We start from the raw sequence: 18148 nt of genomic DNA, 5'->3' as shown, positions 1-18148 counted from the left end.
AGGAACCAATGGGTCACCTATTCCTTTTCTCCAGAGATGCTGCCTGACCCACTGAGTAACCGCTTGATGTAAACCAGCATTTGCAGTTCCTTCCTAAATATAACATGGAGATACTTGGGAATCGGCATCTCTCTGTTTCAAACGGATAGGTCCCTGGTTACGAGACAGGCCCTCTCCCAGTGCAGTTACATGTAACGTTTCTTACCTTTATTTCACTTTCTTGGTGCTTTAGGCTCAGCTGTCTCCTTGTGCAATCATCCTGACGGTCATGAAGATTCTTGACCTCGCTCTGGAGTTTCCCCTGGGATAACAGTGGAAATTTTTCAGGAAGAGACAAGACACAAGAACCAGGAGATATATTGACTCCATTTACACCAGGCTGCCTCAGCAAGGCCAGCAACATAATCAAGCAGTCGCACCCCGGTCACTCCCTCTTCCATCAGGCGCGAGGTAAAGGTGTGTGTAAACGTTTAGTGTATTGTCACATGTACAGTGAAAATCTACAGTGGAAAACGCACACCTCCAGATTCAGGGACTGTTTCTTCCCAGCTGTTATCAGGCAACTGAACTATCCTACCACAACCAGAGAGCAGTGCTGAACTACTATCTACCTCATTGGTGACCCTCGGACTATCTTTGATCGGACATTACTGGACTTTATTTTACACTAAATGTTATTCATGTTATTCCCTTGATCATGTATCTGTACACTGTGGATGGCTCGATTGTAATCATGTATTGTCTTTTCACTGACTGGTTAGCAAGCAACAAAAGCTTTTCACTGTACCTCGGTACATGTGGCAGTAAACTGAACTCGAACTCTAAATAAACTCAACTCAAGTGCATTGCCAGAAAGAAATCAAGAAAGAAAAAAAAGTGTTTCCAACAGAAATGGCCTTGGGTAGGATGTGGTTGAGAGAAAAGGACATTAAAGATCGTTTCTTCAGTCAGGGTATTGAGTATAGAAGTTGAGTTCTGTTTCAGTTATACAAGACATTAGTGATGCCACATTTGCAAGTATTTTGTTCCGTTTTGGTCACCTAGTTTTGCGACAGGAAGAGGATGTCATTAAACTGGAAAGATTGCAGAGAAGATTTACGAGGATGTTGCCAGAGCTTGAGGGCCTGAGATTGGGCAGGATAAAACTTTATTACTGGAGCGCAGGAGGCCGAGGGGTGATCTAGATATGTATAAATTCATGAATTAATAGTGTGAGGGTGAACGTACAGTGTAGTGGAATCAAGAACTAGTAGATATATGTGTTGAAGGTGAGAGAGGAAAGGTTGAATAGGAAGCTGAGGGACAACTTTGTCACTCAGAGGATGGTGTATATATTGACAAGCTTCCAGTGGAGGACGTTGAGACAGGTGCTATAACAACGTTTAAAGGGCACCTGGACAGGTACAAGAATAGGAAAGTTTTAGAGGGATGTGGACCAAATATGGACAAATGGAACTAGATTAGATGGGGCATCTTGGTCAGATGTTTTGTGTCTATCTACAGTGTGAACCAGAGTTGCTTTTCACAAATAAAATCACAATAACCATTTATACTTTGACTACCACTTGGTGGCTCTGACATCCAGCATCATGAAGTGCTTCGAGAGGTTGGTCATGGCACACATCATACATCAGTCTCCTAGACAAACTTGATCCACTAAATTCACCAACTGGTAGAACAGAGCCACGACAGATGCCATCTCCCAGAAACACATCCCTGGAATATCTGGATAATTCTTATATTAGTTTAGTTTTTAAGTTTAGTTAATTGTCACGTGTGCTGAGGTGCAGAGCAAAGCTTTTCTGTTGCATGCTACCCTGTCAGCGGAAAGACTATGCATTACAATCGAGCCGTCCAGTGTACAGATACATGAGAAAGGGATAACTTAAGTGCAAGATAAAGTCTAATTAAAGATAGTCCGAGGGTCTCCAATGAGGTCGATGGGAAGTCAGGACCGTTCTCTACTTGGTGATAGGATGGTTAAGTTGCCTGATGACTGCTGGGAAGAAACTGTCCCTGAAATAGGATCTCGACCCGAAACGTCACCTATTCCTTCGCTCCAAAGATGCTGCCTCACCCACTGAGTTTCTCCAGCATTTTTGTCTACCTTCGATTTTTGCAGCATCTGCAGTTCGTTCTTAAACTGAATCTGGAGGTGTGCGTTTTCACATTTCTGTACCCCTTGACTGATGGGATAGGGGAGAAGGGAGTGACCGGGGGTGAGACAAGGCCATCTATGTCCGAGTCTTCTTGATTGACCTTTAACAAAACAATCCCAATCAAACTCTTCTTCAAACTCAGACAACCCTTCCAATCTTCCCAAACTTCATGAAAGTCCCATCAGATCTGAGGATGAGCCCGGTGGACTATTTACTGGAGGTACCAACTCCTCAAGAACTTTGCTCACCTTGATTTTGTCCTTTGCCTCCTCCAGAGTCAATAGTGAGTGGGATTTGTGTTTCCCGATGACAGTGCAGGACATACACACACACTCCTCGTCCTGTTTGCAGTAGAACTCAAGGACCTTCTTATGAGTTGGGCACTGCCTGGTGGTGAAGTCGGCAATGGGCTCGATCAGCCCGTGGTCCTTGTAGACCTGCTTGGTCAGATGCGGCTGCAGATGGTGGGAGCAGAAGGAGGTTTCACATTTGAGGCACGTCTTCACAGCCGGGGATGGGCTGTTGATACAGTTATCACACATCACGGGACTGGGCCGGGCAGCAGGGGCAGTGGGCTTGCTCCGGCTGTACATCTCCACGATGTTCCTCAGAGTGTGGTTCTTCACCAGGCTGGGCCGGCGCATGAAGTTTCTGCGACATTGAGGACAGCTGACCCCATACCTGGTCACTGAATGGTCCCATGCATCGCTGATACATTTGGCACAGAAACTGTGCTGACAGGGCAGTGCCACAGGGTCCTGGTACAAGCCCAGACACACCGCACAGGTCAACTCTTCCCTCAAGCCTGCAGCCGCCATTCTGCCGTGCCCCGGCAGTGATCTTTTTGCTTTTGCTTTAAAAAAAATGCACCTTATTTATTATAAATAAAGATCACAGAAGACTAAGATAAACCAAGATAAACTCCTGCAAAAATCCAATGGACTGACGAGGATTTAGCTGCGAGAAGCATAACGGAGGTCGGGGTCTTATTCCTAAAATGGCGGAATTGACGTTACGTTCCGTACAACACGTCAGTCCATTGGATTTCGTAGGAGTGGTCTATCTTGCTCCTCTAGTATCTTTGGTACAGAGACACGTCAGAAAGGAAGAACGTGGATTCGAGCAAATCACTTACTTTCAGTTTCAATGTTGATCTGAAATTTAACCCCTCGAGTTCTGCGCTTGCCCAGCCAGGTTACATATTGAAGAGAGACACAAAGTGCTGGAGTAATTCAGCAGGACAATATAATACATATATTGCATGTATATGTATATATATATATACACACACAAATACATGTGTAGGAAGGAACTGCAGATGCTGGTATAAACCAAAGATAGGCACAAAATGCTGGAGTAACTCAACGGGACAGGCAGCATCTCTGGAGAGAAGGAACGAGTGATGTTTCCGGTAAAGACCCTTCTTCGAGAAATTAAGGCCTGGGGCTCATGAGTGAGATCATGGTTCAAGGATAATTCAATTCTACTTTATTGTCATTACACAGATACAAGTATGGGTACAACGAAATGCAGTTTAGCGTCAGTCCATAGTAATAGTGCAATATAGAAATAAAAAATACAGAATAAGCAAACAATGTGGACGGAGAGACTGGAGAAATCTATCGGCGGGACTCCGAGTTCAGCAATGTGATAGTGTTGTTATAGAAGCTGTTCCTCATCCTACTAGTACGAGACCTGGTGCTCCTGTACCGCCTCCCTGATGGGAGGAGGGCAAACAGTCCATGGTTAGGGTGGGAGGGGTCTTTGATGATCTTCCCGGCCCGTCTCAGACACCGTTTTCGGTGGAGGGCATCCATGGCAGGGAGCGGGGCACCGATAATGTACTGAGCGGTTTTCACCACCCGTTGTAGTGCCTTCCTGTCAGCTACAGAGAGGAGGAGGGGAGAGGTGGAGGAGGGGAGAGGTGGAGGGGAGGAGAGGAGGAGGGGGGGAGAGGAGGAGGGGGGAGAGGAGGAGGGGGGAGAGGAGGAGGGAGGGGGGGAGAGGAGGAGGGGGCTTCAATCTACAATATTGAACATTACTTTCACTTCTCTTAATTTTTAAGAACGTTATGGGCTTTTGACTGTCCTTGATCACAGCTTTTGTGCTAAGTTAATGGAAAAGCAATAGGGAACAAGATGCTAATTTCCGAGTATGAAAATGGCCATAACTTTTTTAATACTGAAGATATGAAAGTGAATTAGGTGTCAAATTAAACGTATTTTTATGCTTTATCTGATGGGATAAATTGCAGGCTTGATTTTTTAAATCTCAAAATTTTGTAACATTGCTAATATAAGCTCCAATGTATTTAATGAAACATAAGGCAGCTATTTTTTAATTATGTCGATATCTATCAAATAGCTGCCTCAACTGAAGGACGGCAGCAGGGGGAAGTGCATTGAGATTAAAACCAGCACTGAGTGACACTAAATCTCTCCCTTCACCAGAGACGTAAAGGAACTGCTCATGCTGGTTTACAGAAAACAACAGTGCTGGAGTAACTCAGCGGGTCAGGCAGCATCTCTGGAGAACATGGATTGGTGACGTTTCACAGAGTGCTGGAGTAACTCAGCGGGTCAGGCAGCATCTCTGGAGAACATGGATTGGTGACGTTTCACAGAGTGCTGGAGTAACTCAGCGGGTCAGCAGCATCTCTGGAGAACATGGATAGGAGCCGTTTTGGGTCGGGAACCTTCTTCAGACTGATTGTAGTGGGGGTGGGGGGAGGGAAAGCTGGAAGAGAGGGGCAGGACAAAGTCTGGTGAGTAACAGGTGGATATTGAGTGTGTTTGTATGTGCGTGTGAATCTGTGCTTTGTGTGTATGTGAGTGCAAACATGTCAAGTCAAGTCAAGTTTATTCGTCACATACACATACGAGAGGTGCAGTGAAATGAAAAGTGGCAATGCTCGCGGACTTTGTCAAAAAACAAACAAACAAACTACAAACAGAATGGAACAGAATCACATATTATTTTACATATTAAATATTGTGGGCGGAAGGAAAAAGGGAAAAAAAAACAGCAATTAAAAAAAACCCAGTAGAATGGTACAGTAAAGTTAGTCCCTGGTGAGATAGGAGTTTACAGTCCTAATGGCCTCTGGGAAGAAACTCCTTCTTAACCTCTCTGTTGGCAACGGAGGCGTTTGCCTGACTGTAGCAGTGGAACAGTCCGTTGCTGGGGTGGAAGGGGTCTCCCACGATCTTATTGGCTCTGGAGTTGCACCTCCTGATGTATAGTTCCTGCTGGGGGGGTGAGTGAAGTTCCCATAGTGCGTTCGGCCGAACGCACTACTCTCTGCAGAGCCTTCTTGTCCTGGGCAGAGCAATTCCCAAACTAGATTGTGATATTTCCAGACAAGATGCTTTCCACAGCTGCTGAGTAGAAGCGCTGGAGGATCCTCGGAGACACTCTGAATTTCCGCAATTGCCTGAGGTGGTAAAGGCGCTGTGTCCAATGATTTCACCACTTTCCAAATGTGCTGCTATCCCATCTTTAATAACTGATTCTAGCAGTTTCCCCACTACCGACGTTAGACTAACTGGTCTGTAATTCCCCGTTTTCTCTCTCCCTCCCTTTTTAAAAAGTGGTGTTACATTAGCTACCCTCCAATCCTCAGGAACTACTCCAGAATCTAAAGAGTTTTGAAAAATTATCACTAATGCATCCACTATTTCTGGGGCTACTTCCTTAAGTACTCTAGGATGCAGCCTATCTGGCCCTGGGGATTTATCGGCCTTTAATCCATTCAATTTACCTAACACCACTTCCCGGCTAACCTGGATTTCACTCAGTTCCTCCATCTCATTTGACCCCCGGTTCCCTGCTATTTCCGGCAGATTATTTATGTCTTCCTTAGTGAAGACAGAACCAAAGTAGTTATTCAATTGGTCTGCCATGTCCTTGTTCCCCATGATCAATTCACCCGTTTCTGACTGCAAGGGACCTACTTTTGTTTTAACTAATCTTTTTCTCTTCACATATCTATAAAAGCTTTTGCGGTCAGTTTTTATGTTCCCTGCCAGTTTTCTTTCATAATCTATTTTCCCTTTCCTAATTAAGCCTCTGCTGGTCTCTGAATTTCTCCCAGTCCTCTGGTAGGCTGCTTTTTCTGGCTAATTTGTACGCTTCATCTTTTGTTTTGATACTATCCCTGATTTCCCTTGTTATCCACGGATGCACTACCTTCCCTGATTTATTTTTTTGCCAAACTGGGATGAACAATTGTTGTAGTTCATCCATGCAGTCTTTAAATGCCTTCCATTGCATATCTACCGTCAACCCATTAAGAATCAATCGCCAGTCTATCTTGGCCAATTCACGTCTCATACCCTCAAAGTTACCTTTCTTTAAGTTCAGGACCCTTGTTTCTGAATTAACGATGTCACTCTCCATCCTAATGAAGAACTCAACCATATCATGGTCACTATTGCCCAAGTGGCACGCACAACAAGACTGCTAACTAACCCTTCCTCATTACTCAATACCCAGTCTAGAATAGCCTGTTCTCTCGTTGGTTCCTCTACATGTTGGTTTAGAAAACTATCCCGCATACATTCCAAGAAATAGTCTTCCTCAGTACCCTTGCCAATTTGATTCACCCAATCTATATGTAGATTGAAGTCACCCATTATAACTGTTTTACCTTTGTTGCACGCATTTCTAATTTCCTGTTTGATGCCATCCCCAACTCCACTACTACTGTTAGGTGGCCTGTACACAACTCCCACTAGCGTTTTCTGCCCCTTAGTGTTTCGCATTATTTAAGAGGGAGTTAGATGTGGCCCTTGTGGCTAAAGGGATCAGGGGGTATGGAGAGAAGGCAGGTACAGGATACTGAGTTGGATGATCAGCCATGATCATATTGAATGGCGGTGCAGGCTCGAAGGGCCGAATGGCCTACTCCTGCACCTATTTTCTATGTTTCTATGTAACTGCCAGGATATTTCTTCGATAGTTTCCAGGATGCTTCTTTGGTACTTTTGATATTCGTTCATCTTCATTAGGATAGAAGACATGATGGTGGACAGGTCCACGTGGACATCCTGAGATGTAGTGTTTCTATAATGAAAGAATGAACTGGTTATAGTTTAGTTTAGTTTAGAGATACAGCATGGAAACAGGCCCTTTGGCCCACAGTGTCCGCACTGACCTTCGATCACCCCGCACATTTAACACAACCCTATACACACTAGGGACAATTTACACATACACCAAGCCAATTAACCTACACACCTGTATATCTTTCGAGTGTGGAAGGAAACCGTAGATCTTGGAGAAAACCCACGCGGTCACGGGGAGAACACAAAACTCTGTACAAACAGCACCCGTCGTCGGGATCGAACCCGGGTCTCCGGCGATGCAAGTGCTGTAAGGCAGCAACTCCACTGTGGCCGCCCACAAATTTCCATTTGTAAACATTCAAATAATTACAATTTCAGGTGGGGCAATGATGCTGCGGTAGAGTTGCTGCCTTACAGCGCCATAGACGTGCGATCGATCCTGAGTACGGGTGCTGTCTGTACGAAGTTTGTCCGTTCTCTCCGTGACCTGCGTGGGTTTTCTCTAAGATCTTCAGTTTCTTCCCACGTACATTTTTGTAACTTTGTGGCAACTCTTTTGTGCACTTTGTATGTAAAAACAAAGAATTTCACTGTACCTAGGTGCATGTGGCAATAAAATATCGTCAGCATCAGCCATCGCAGCAGCATCATCAGCAGACATCGCATCAGCTTCATCTGCATCTCCATCATCAGCATAATTATAATCAGCATTTTCATAATAATCAGCATCATCATAATCAGCATCATCCCTATCATCAGCATCATCCCTATCATCAGCATCATCCCTATCATCAGCATCATCCCTATCATAATCAGCATCATCCCTATCATCAGCATAATCCCTATCATCAGCATCATCCCTATCATCAGCATCATCCCTATCATAATCAGCATCATCCCTATCATCAGCATCATCCCTATCATCAGCATCATCCCTATCATCAGCATCAGCCCAATCATAATCAGCATCATCCCTATCATAATCAGCATCAGCCCAATAATCAGCATCATCCCTATCATCAGCATCATCCCTATCATCAGCATCATCCCTATCATAATCAGCATCAGCCCAATAATCAGCATCATCCCTATCATCAGCATCATCCCTATCATCAGCATCATCCCTATCATCAGCATCATCCCTATCATAATCAGCATCAGCCCAATAATCAGCATCATCCCTATCATCAGCATCATCCCTATCATCAGCATCATCCCTATCATCAGCATCATCCCTATCATAATCAGCATCATCCCTATCATAATCAGCATCATCCCTATCATCATCATCAGCATCAGCATCATCAGATTGGATTGGATTTGTATTCACAGCAACATATTGAAAAACTCTGTTGTACCCATAGGCGGTGTACCTAAAATAATAAAAATAATGAAAAGAGTTAGTTAGAATAAATATAAAAACTTTCCCGAACAGTGAGTTACAAAAAGTTTTTACCTCGCTGTAAACCCTTCATCACATTAATAGTAAGATAAAACGATAACTTACCAGTTTGAAGTTTAATCTTTATTTTATGAGGAGTTACGATGAGGGACTATGTGAAGAAGACCCCGTCCAGGCGCACACGCGTCAATCTTCAAAGCAGTGGTGTGAAATCACAGATGATAATTTACCGAAGCATAATAGTAAGCTACGTGAGACAAACATAACTTCCAGTTGATCTTTACGAGGTGGGAGCGGAGGGCACGTAGTCCCTCATCGTAACTCCTCATAAAATAAAGATCAAACTTCAAACTGGTAAGTTCTCGTTTAATCTTACTATTTTACTTCGGAGTCACGTGAGTGACTAAGTGAAGATTTCAAAGCTTCTGTGATTTCATGCCGTAGATTCAAATCCAGGCGTCTCACTGCATTGATTGACTTTAAATTATTGAAAACAATCAATAATATACAACCATAACATTAATGTAATCAGTTACTGGTTTTTATTTATCATAACAAAACATTTTTGTCCCTTTTTTTTTTATCACAGGGGAACATTTAATACTGAATCCAAAACAGCACCACCAAATACCCCAGGGTCTGCAATCTCTTTATGGTAATACTTGTGAAACATCCGTTCACTTGCCCATCCTGCGGCCGCGAGGATATGGTCTATTGGAACGTCCAAATCCTTGGCCGCCGATGTTGCTGCCGCCATGGTGGAATGAGATTTAAATTTGTCAGTATTAATCCCTGCATCAACCAGCACCTGCTTCAGCCACCTCGAGATAGTCTGTACTGACACTTTCTTATGTGGTTTTTTATGGCTGATAAATAATGCTGATTCTGCACCTCTTAAGTCGTTGGTGGTCTCAATGTAACATTTTAAATGTGCCACTACACATAGTCTTGGATCCTTAGGGTATGCTGCAAAGACCAATTTACACCCCGTGACTCCTGGTCTGCTCTGTTTGAGTAAGTCATAGACATAGAATGTGATTGCATCTGCTGTCATTACCATTCTATCTATACGTAATTTATGTAATGTCTGTACTCTTTGTGCTGAAACTAATGCCATTAGCATGACTACCTTCATGGTAATTCTGTCTAAAGACAAATTTGAAATGGGACTCCATTCCCGAAGTAACATCAGCACATCCCTTACATTCCAGATTTCTGTATATCTGGGTCTAGGAGGTTTGGCATTGAAGATTCCCTTCATGTACTTACAGACCAAAGGGTGTGATCCTACAACCTGTTGTTCTGATGCTCTCCATAAATATGCAGAGAGGGCACTCCTTGCAGTATTGATCGCACTATAACTTAAATGGACATCAAAATGCAGTGTTGACAGAAATTCTAAAACATCTGAGATGTCTGCAGTGTGGTATGAAATATTCTGCCTTGAGCAAAACACCTCCCATTTCTTAATGTAAGAAATGTACTGCTTCTGGGTACTATCCCTCCAGGCTCCTGCAATTACATCCATAGTGCGATCTGATAGTCCTCTTCCGAGATATGGCCTTTTTAGAATCCGCAAATCAACAAATCAATATGATCATGTAAAGGATGAAAATCACCAGATACAGGGTGCACAAGTAGGTTTTCTTGTCTTGGAATACCCATAAGAGATTCTGTGACCATTTTTAGCACTAGTGGGTACCATGGTTGTGTAGGCCAATCTGGGACCACCAACAATCCTGAAGCAGCATCCTGCTTGATCTTTTGTAGACACCTACTAATGAGACAAAAGGGAGGAAATGCATATAAAAACATTCCACCCCAATTTAGCGAGAATGCATCCACCGCTGTTGCACCTGGATCTGGCTCCCATGAAACATATTGAGGCAATTGGTGGTTCAGTCTAGATGCAAACAAGTCAATTTCTGGCATTCCAAATTTTGCAACAATTTTATTAAAAATGTCACGATTTAACATCCATTCTGTATTGTCATTAAATTTACGTGACCTGGTGTCTGCAATTATATTGAATCTACCTGGTAGGAAGATTGCCGAAAGCCAAATGTTTCGAATAATACACCAGTGCCAGATAACGTTTGCCAATCTGTCACAAGATTCTGACTTGATTCCACCCATGTGATTGACATATGCTACCGCCGTAGTATTGTCAATCTGAACCTGAACCTTGCACATTAGAGCAATAAGCTTTAAGCCCATGAAATGTACTTAGCAATTCCATGTGCTTCGAGCAAAGGTACCTCTTCCACATTCCATCTACCTCCACAGTAGCGCCCCAACCTAGCGCACTTGCATCAGTCTGTAGAATGATAGCAGGTGATTCAACCAGAATTTTCCTGGAAGCATAGGAGACACTCTTAATCCACCATTGTACATCAGCAATTGCTGTTGCTGATAATTGCATGGGCCTATCAAAATGCCCCGAATGTCTTTTCAATGCCTGTACCTTTGCTCGCTGCAGTTGTTGATAATGTGGTGGACCGAACTGCACAGCTGGAAATGAAGCGATTAGTTTGCCAAGTAAGCTTGCCACTTGCCTAATTGATGGTTGATGCTCTGTAATGAGTTTGCTACAACCCTCAATTAACTGCAGCTTTTTATCCTTGGGTAAAGTCACTATCATGTGTTCTGAATTAATAGTGAACCCCAAGTAATCAATTGTTTTATTTGGAGAAAAATTAGATTTATCTGGATGTATTACAAAACCCAGCCTTTGAAATGTGAGCTTGACTTCTGATACTGATGCTTCTGTTGTAGATTGAGTATCACCCACAAATAGAATATCATCCAAATAAGCCATTACCAAATGGCCCTGGGCTCTTAGCAATGCTAGGACTGGTTTTAACAATATTGTAAATAATCTACGGACTGAGGTTAAACCATTAGGCAATGCTTTGAACTGCCATAATTGATTCATCCAGTTAAATTTTAAATATCTTCGATCATTACCATGAACAGCCACAGAGTAATATGCATCTTGCAGATCTATGCTGGCCATATAGCATTCTCTTGAAATTAGCTGCATAGCATTAGTAAATGTCTCCATTTTGAAATGCTTATACTGCACAAAAGGGTTGAGACTTGTTAGATCAAGAATGATTCTACAACCACCATTCTTTTTTGCTCTAGGAAAAACGCTAGATACAAATTGGTGGTTTTGATAAACTGTCTTTTCAATAACCCCTTTCCTACTTAATATTTCAAGTTCTGCTTGAATGTTTCTATTCTCTTCTTTAGAGAAAACATGCGTTCGCTTTGGAACATGTTGAGTAGGAGGATTCAAATGTGGGTAGAATTCAATTCTAAACCCCATAATACTGCACAATATAAATGCATCTGATGTTATTTTTCGCCATTCTTTTAGGAAGAATTGTAACCTTCCCCCAATTTGCGAATGTGAAACATCTAATATGTTTCTTCCAGGACCAGACCTACCTCAGGGTTTGCGGGTGTCAAATGTTGTACCTTGCCCCTCGTGGGAATGCCATGTCCTCCACGTCCTGGAGCAGTGCGCCAATAACGCGTATACGGGTACGAACGACTTGTTCCTTCACCAGCTCCAGCCACCCTTCGGTATGGATATTGCCTTCGAACTGATCTGCCAAACACCGGTGGTTTAATCATCCCCACGGTTTTCGCTTCTTCATTCAGGTCTTTCACCTTTTTGGCTAGATTTTCTCCAAAGAGTAAGTTCGGCAATTGTATATTCGATGGTTTACAGAGCCCTGCAAACTTAGGATGTATGTTAGGTCTTATAGCACTTTTACGAATACAGTTTATTTCAAAGTGTGCATTACACATTAGTGCCAAAACATCCTGTTGTGACGTTGTCACATGTTCTTCTTCCAGGTCTCTGGCAAAAGCCGTAATACTTGACCCTATTAATCTCAGGACCCGCTGTAACCTCATTTCTTGTGCGCGTACTGCGGTGCCCAAATAGCCCCATATTACATTATTTACTGCTAGGACTGCTATCAGTGCGCAATTCTGCGTGATTTCATATTTTGTGACGGTCTCATCCACCGTTAGTTCTTCCAGCTGATAGGAAAGCAAGTAATTTATAGTTTCGTGCGCTGGCTCTCCCATAGGCCTACGCGTAGTAAACCCTTTTTCGGGTATTCCTCTCGCAGTCTCTTCCATAGAACCATATACTGGTAGCCCTTTTTTGGTTGCTGCTAACGCTGGATCTCCTGTAGACCAACGCCTATATTGTCTTTCTTCAGACATTTCTGGTGCTGGCTCTCCCCTAGGCCAACCCATATATTCTCTTTCATAAGGCATTTCTGGCGCTGGCTCACTTGTAGGCCAACGTTTCCCAGGACCTCTCCTGGGTGCTCCATGCGCTGGCTCTCCTCCAGGCCAACGCTGACTGTACTCCTCCTGGAGTGTGCCTTTATAAATCATTTTCCTCATGAGGAATTCCAATTGTGTGACCCGATCCGACATGACCTCTTTCTGAGGTGGAGTAATCTCCGGGTCTGACTCATCCGAGTCTACTGGCCTGTTTGTTTTCTTTTTGGCCTTACACCCTATAGAGAGGTTTCACGGCAGTCGGGTCACGACCCATGACCCGTACTGTTGCTACGCTACTCCAAGTGGAGTACACGCGATGAACTGCAGGTAAGCACTGACCATTGTTTCCAGCGTAGCGGGCCCGTTAAAACCCGCTGAAATTGTCAATATTTGCGCTGTAAATAATTATGGAAATCGGGATAAGCGTGAGACATTTAGCATACTTCAGAATTCCAAAAGTGAGGAGAAATGACGGTAGATAAAAACGAGAGCTGAAGGGACAACAACAGCCAGAGTGCTTAGCGAACATTGGCCGTTTGCTCACTGCATTTCATCAACAGTAAGGCATTATTTGTGTTTTTTCTTGATTCCTTTGGCATCTAAAAAGTTTCAGAAGTGATAAATCTGGCTGTAATTTTTTTTAATTGCCCATGGTTCTCGTGGGTTTTTACATACGCATCTGAAGAAAAATTTACAGCCAGATTTATCACTTCTGAGAATTTTTAGATACCAAAGGAATCAAGAAAAAACACAAATAATGCCTTACTTGATGAAATGCAGTGAGCAAACGCGATAATTCCCGATATTTTCAATGTTTACCAAGCACTTTAGCTGTTGTAGTCCCTTCAGTTCTCGCTTCTCTATACCTTCATTTCGCTTCACGTTTGGAATTCTAAAGTTGGGTACATGTCTCTCACACTTACCCCGACTCCCACAATTTTTTTCAGCGCAATAATTCAACATTTTGGCGGTTTTTAACAGGTAGGAAAGTACGTGTTTCTAGCATTAATAACATATACCGGAAGTGACGGATGTCTTCCAGTTGGATTTAGCGGCTCCGTGCGTCGAGCCCTATGACCCAGTGACCTTTCGTGCAACCCCCCCTATAGGTGCTGCAACGGTGCTTTTTTCTACCGTTTCTGTAGTCGCTGGTTTTTCTACCGCGGACTTTTTAATGGGGCGCCCGCTCCTCTCAGACGCTCTGTCCTCTTGAGTTTTAGCTGCGGTGAGCTTCCCTTTACTTTTCCCCCCTTTCTCCATAGTTCAGACTTGCCTGTACTCAGCACACAGTCTCCACAGAAAAAGTGGCCTGAAAGTGAAAGTAAAAGACATACCTTCAGGTTTTCTTTCACTCACCGCTTGGAGGGCTCTGCTCCTCCCAACACGGTCGCAACCGCTATGCGTCTGACGATATGACGCGTGTGCGCCTGGACGGGGTCTTCTTCACGTAGTCACTCACGTGACTCCGAAGTAAAATTTTAAATTTCTGACTCTCAGTTAGCAACCTTGCTGCTAAAATTAAATGAGAGAGAGAGAGCGCAGAGAAGATTTACGAGAATGTTGTCAGGACTTGAGGGCCTGTGATACAGGGGGAGGTTGAGCAGGTTAGGACTTTATTCATAGGTTCAGAAGTTATAGGAGCAACACCCTATCCCCCAATACCGTGTACTCTATTTTTGCACACTAATCTCTTGTGCAGGACCTTGTCAAAGGCTTTTTAAAAGTCCAGATACACCACATCCACTGGCTCTCCCTTATCCATTCTACTTGTTATATCCTCAAAAAATTACCGAAGATTATTAAAGCATGATTTCCCTATAACAATCCATGCTGACTTTGACCGATCCTGTCACTGCTTTCCAAATGTGCTGCTATTACATATTTAATAATGGATTCAAGCATCTTCCCCACTACTGATATAAGGCTAACAGGTCTATACTTGGATGGGGACATGGAAAGAAAAGATTTAGAGGAATATGGGCCATACACAGGCAGGTGGGACTAAGGTAGATGGGGCATGATGTTCGGTGTGGGCAAGTTGGGCTGAAGGGCCTGTTTCCACACTGTATCACTCTATGTCGTTTCCACTAATCAGCTCAGCCCCTCCTGCACCCCACCCCATTCACCTCTCTACACTGGCCATCCAACCCCCACCCCCCCCCCCCCCCCCCCCGACACTCGGTCCTGTCTCTTTGCCTCCATAGATGCTGCTCATGCTCAACTTACCCACGTCGACCAACATGTCCTATCTACACTAGTCCCACCTGCTTGCGTTTGGCCCAAATCCCTCGAATGTAGAATCCAATGTGAGAGATCGGGAGGTTGAGGGAATGATCTGCACACCCCCATGATCCAGGTTTAACATGGAGGTAGACACAAAATGGGGTGGGCGGCACGGTGGCGCAGCGGTAGAGTAACTCCCCAATGACTCTCACATGTACCTGTCTAAATGTTTCTCAAACGTTGGATAGTCCCTGCCTCAACTACCTTCTCCGGCTGCTCGTTCCAGACACCCACCACCCTTTGTGTGAAAAAGTTATCCCTCAGGTTCCTATTAAATCTTTCCCTTCTCACCTTAAACCTACGTCCTCTGGTTCTCGATTCCCCTACTCTGGGCAAGAGACTCACCGAGTCCGCACTGACCATCAATCGCCCCTACACACCAGCGGCGATTTACAGAGGGCCAATTAACCTACATGCCTTTGGGATGTGGGAGGAAACCGGAGCGCGCGGAGCAAACCCACGGCAGCAAAGGGAGAACATGCAAACTCCACACAGACAGCGCCTGAGATCAGGATCAAACCCAGGACTCTGGCTCTGTGAGGCATCAGCTCTACCCGCTGTGCCACCCTGGGATGAATATGAAGTTGAAGAAAGATCCCATGGCACTGTATTGAAGAGGAATGAAGTTCTCCGAATGGCCTGGCCAATATTTATATCCACATAAACCCAACAACTCAGATTATTTGTCTGTGGCCACATTGCTTACAGTGGGAGCTCAGAGACAGGGGAGAGGGAGATACAGAGATAAGGAAGTGTAAGGTGTAAAAATGAGACAAAGGGGATTGTTCAAGGAAAATGTAAAATAGAACATTGTTAGCTGGGAGAAGGTAACAAACAGCAAAGTAAACAGAGGTAAAATGTAATCAAGGACAGTCAGACTAGTCGGGGAATCGGGAAGGGGGAGGGTTGGATAGAGAGGAAAAGCAAGGGTCACCTGAAGTTAGAGAAGTCAATATTCAAACCGCTGGGGTCTAAGCTGCCCAAGCGAAAAAGCAAATAAGTTCCTTCCTAAACGATTGGCTTCAATAGTCATTTGGACCTGATGAGGTGAGGTAAGGTGCTGAACACTTTTTAACCTGAGACACAGACAACTGGTAGGCATTAGGGTGTTTGAGATCTTTCATGTTCAGAATTAGTACCAGATCACTACGTAGCGATGTTATAAAACTTACCTTCAGCAGCGCTGCAGTTCTGCGTGTGCGCGACTTTAGCGCTTTTGAGGGGGGGAGGGGGGGGTTAAAATCCAGTTTTCTACTGCCTGTCGGAGGCGGATTTCCTCGGGCTGCTAGCTGCTGAAGAATAATCGATCGGACTTCCGTTCCCGACTTTTTAATATTTAGATTAAAATAAAAAGCGACTTCTAACGCCCTCAACGCCTACAACGTGACGGATCGCAAGAACGGGACAAAGCAAAGGGTAAGTCGTTTATTTTATAATTAACTTGCTTCTTGGGATGGCTTTAATCTAATTTTACATTGCGAAAATGTGATTTGGGCCCCATACAAACTGTCAGTGTTTTTCCTGCCGATATGGAGTTCAAATTCACCGCAAATGCAATGTTCCAATAGATCGCGTTCCAGAAAAACCCACTCGCAAGATGATTTAATTGCTCTTTTTTTTTGACAATCAGGTCATAAGAGCATCTAATTCGTCTATATTTTGTGTTATTGTCTATCCATAGTCAATATTCTTATACTAAATATCAGTTTTAGTCCCATGTATTGTGCAAAAAAATAATAATTTTGATTATATTGAGTGGATGGTTCTAGATTAATTTATGGGAATTAAACATTAAATTCCTTCCATCTGGCATATAAATTCATGACAGTGAGATTTAAAAATCATGTTATATTGTGAATTCTTGTGTGAATGGGATTAGTTTGTTATTTGGATACTTAGGCTATTTAATTAAAAAAATCATTTTCTTAAGAAATGGAATCTACAGGACATTCTTAATGGGAAAGTAGCGGGCAGAAAGGCATGTCATGCGTAGTTTGAAGAGCAAAAACTTATAGTTTGCAATGCCAAAATTGAAAAGTTGAGGAAAGACAATGTACCAGCTAGCAACTGATCTTCTCCATAAAGACTTGGTATATTGCTAGAAATTGTAATTTATTTACCTATCTGTTACGGACTTACAGCATATAATACAATAATATTAAACTTCTGATCTTGCGAATATAACATTTTTGAATTTTCAAGGCAGTCTGGGTGTTTATTACTATTTCCGTCACAACGGTCAATTTTGTAATTAGCTACAATTAGGTCATTAACTAATTATATGCTTTAATTTCAGGTCATCCAAGAAAGATGTTTTATATTAGTTTCAGAATGCTTCAATCTATAACAACTGAAAATTTCATTAAGTTATGGGCTTTTGACTGTCCTCGATCACAGCTTTTGTGTTAAGTCAATGGAAAAGCAATAGGGAACAAGATGCTAATTTCCGAGTATGAAAATGGCCATAACTTTCTTAATACTGAAGATATGAAAGTGAATTAGGTGTCTCATTAAACTTCTTTTTATGCTTTATCTGATGGGATAAATTGCAGACTTGATTTTTAAAATCTCAAAATGTTGTAACATTGCTACACTACGCAATCATAAAAGCAGCATGGTGACGCAGCGGTCGAGTCTCTGCCTCACAGCCCCAGTCATTGCCTCACAGCCCCGGGTTTAATTCTGACTACGCCTGTTGTCGGTAGGGAGTTTGTACGTTCTCCCTGGGTTTTCTCCAGATGTCCCAGTTTCGTCCCACATAGAAACAGAGAAAATAGGTGCAGAAGGAGGTAACATTCATTGTGATCATGGATGATCATCCACAATCAGTAACCTGTGCCGGCATTCTCCCCATATCCCTTGATTCCACTAGCCCCTAGAGCTCTATCTAACTCTCTTTTAAATTCATCCAGTGAATTGGCCTCCAC

The 18148-nt window shown here is 43.3% G+C and overlaps 1 protein-coding gene across 3 annotated transcripts in view; it reads right to left on the bottom strand.

Annotated features, from left to right (window-relative positions):
* Positions 1 to 18148, bottom strand: part of LOC116980285 (E3 ubiquitin/ISG15 ligase TRIM25-like) — a 58218-nt gene that overhangs the window by 6566 nt on the left and 33504 nt on the right. For 2 of the 3 annotated variants that reach the window (XM_033032356.1, XM_033032358.1), the window contains exon 2: positions 206 to 301. The exons of the other annotated variant lie outside the window; for it this stretch is intronic. In XM_033032356.1, coding sequence (XP_032888247.1) covers positions 206 to 301 — 96 coding nt within the window. The remainder of the gene's footprint in view (positions 1 to 205; positions 302 to 18148) is intronic. 3 annotated transcript variants of the gene reach the window in all.

The sequence above is a fragment of the Amblyraja radiata genome, chromosome 14, assembly GCF_010909765.2.
Source record: "Amblyraja radiata isolate CabotCenter1 chromosome 14, sAmbRad1.1.pri, whole genome shotgun sequence".
Classification (NCBI taxonomy): domain Eukaryota; kingdom Metazoa; phylum Chordata; class Chondrichthyes; order Rajiformes; family Rajidae; genus Amblyraja; species Amblyraja radiata.
This window is presented reverse-complemented; position numbering and strand designations above follow the sequence as displayed.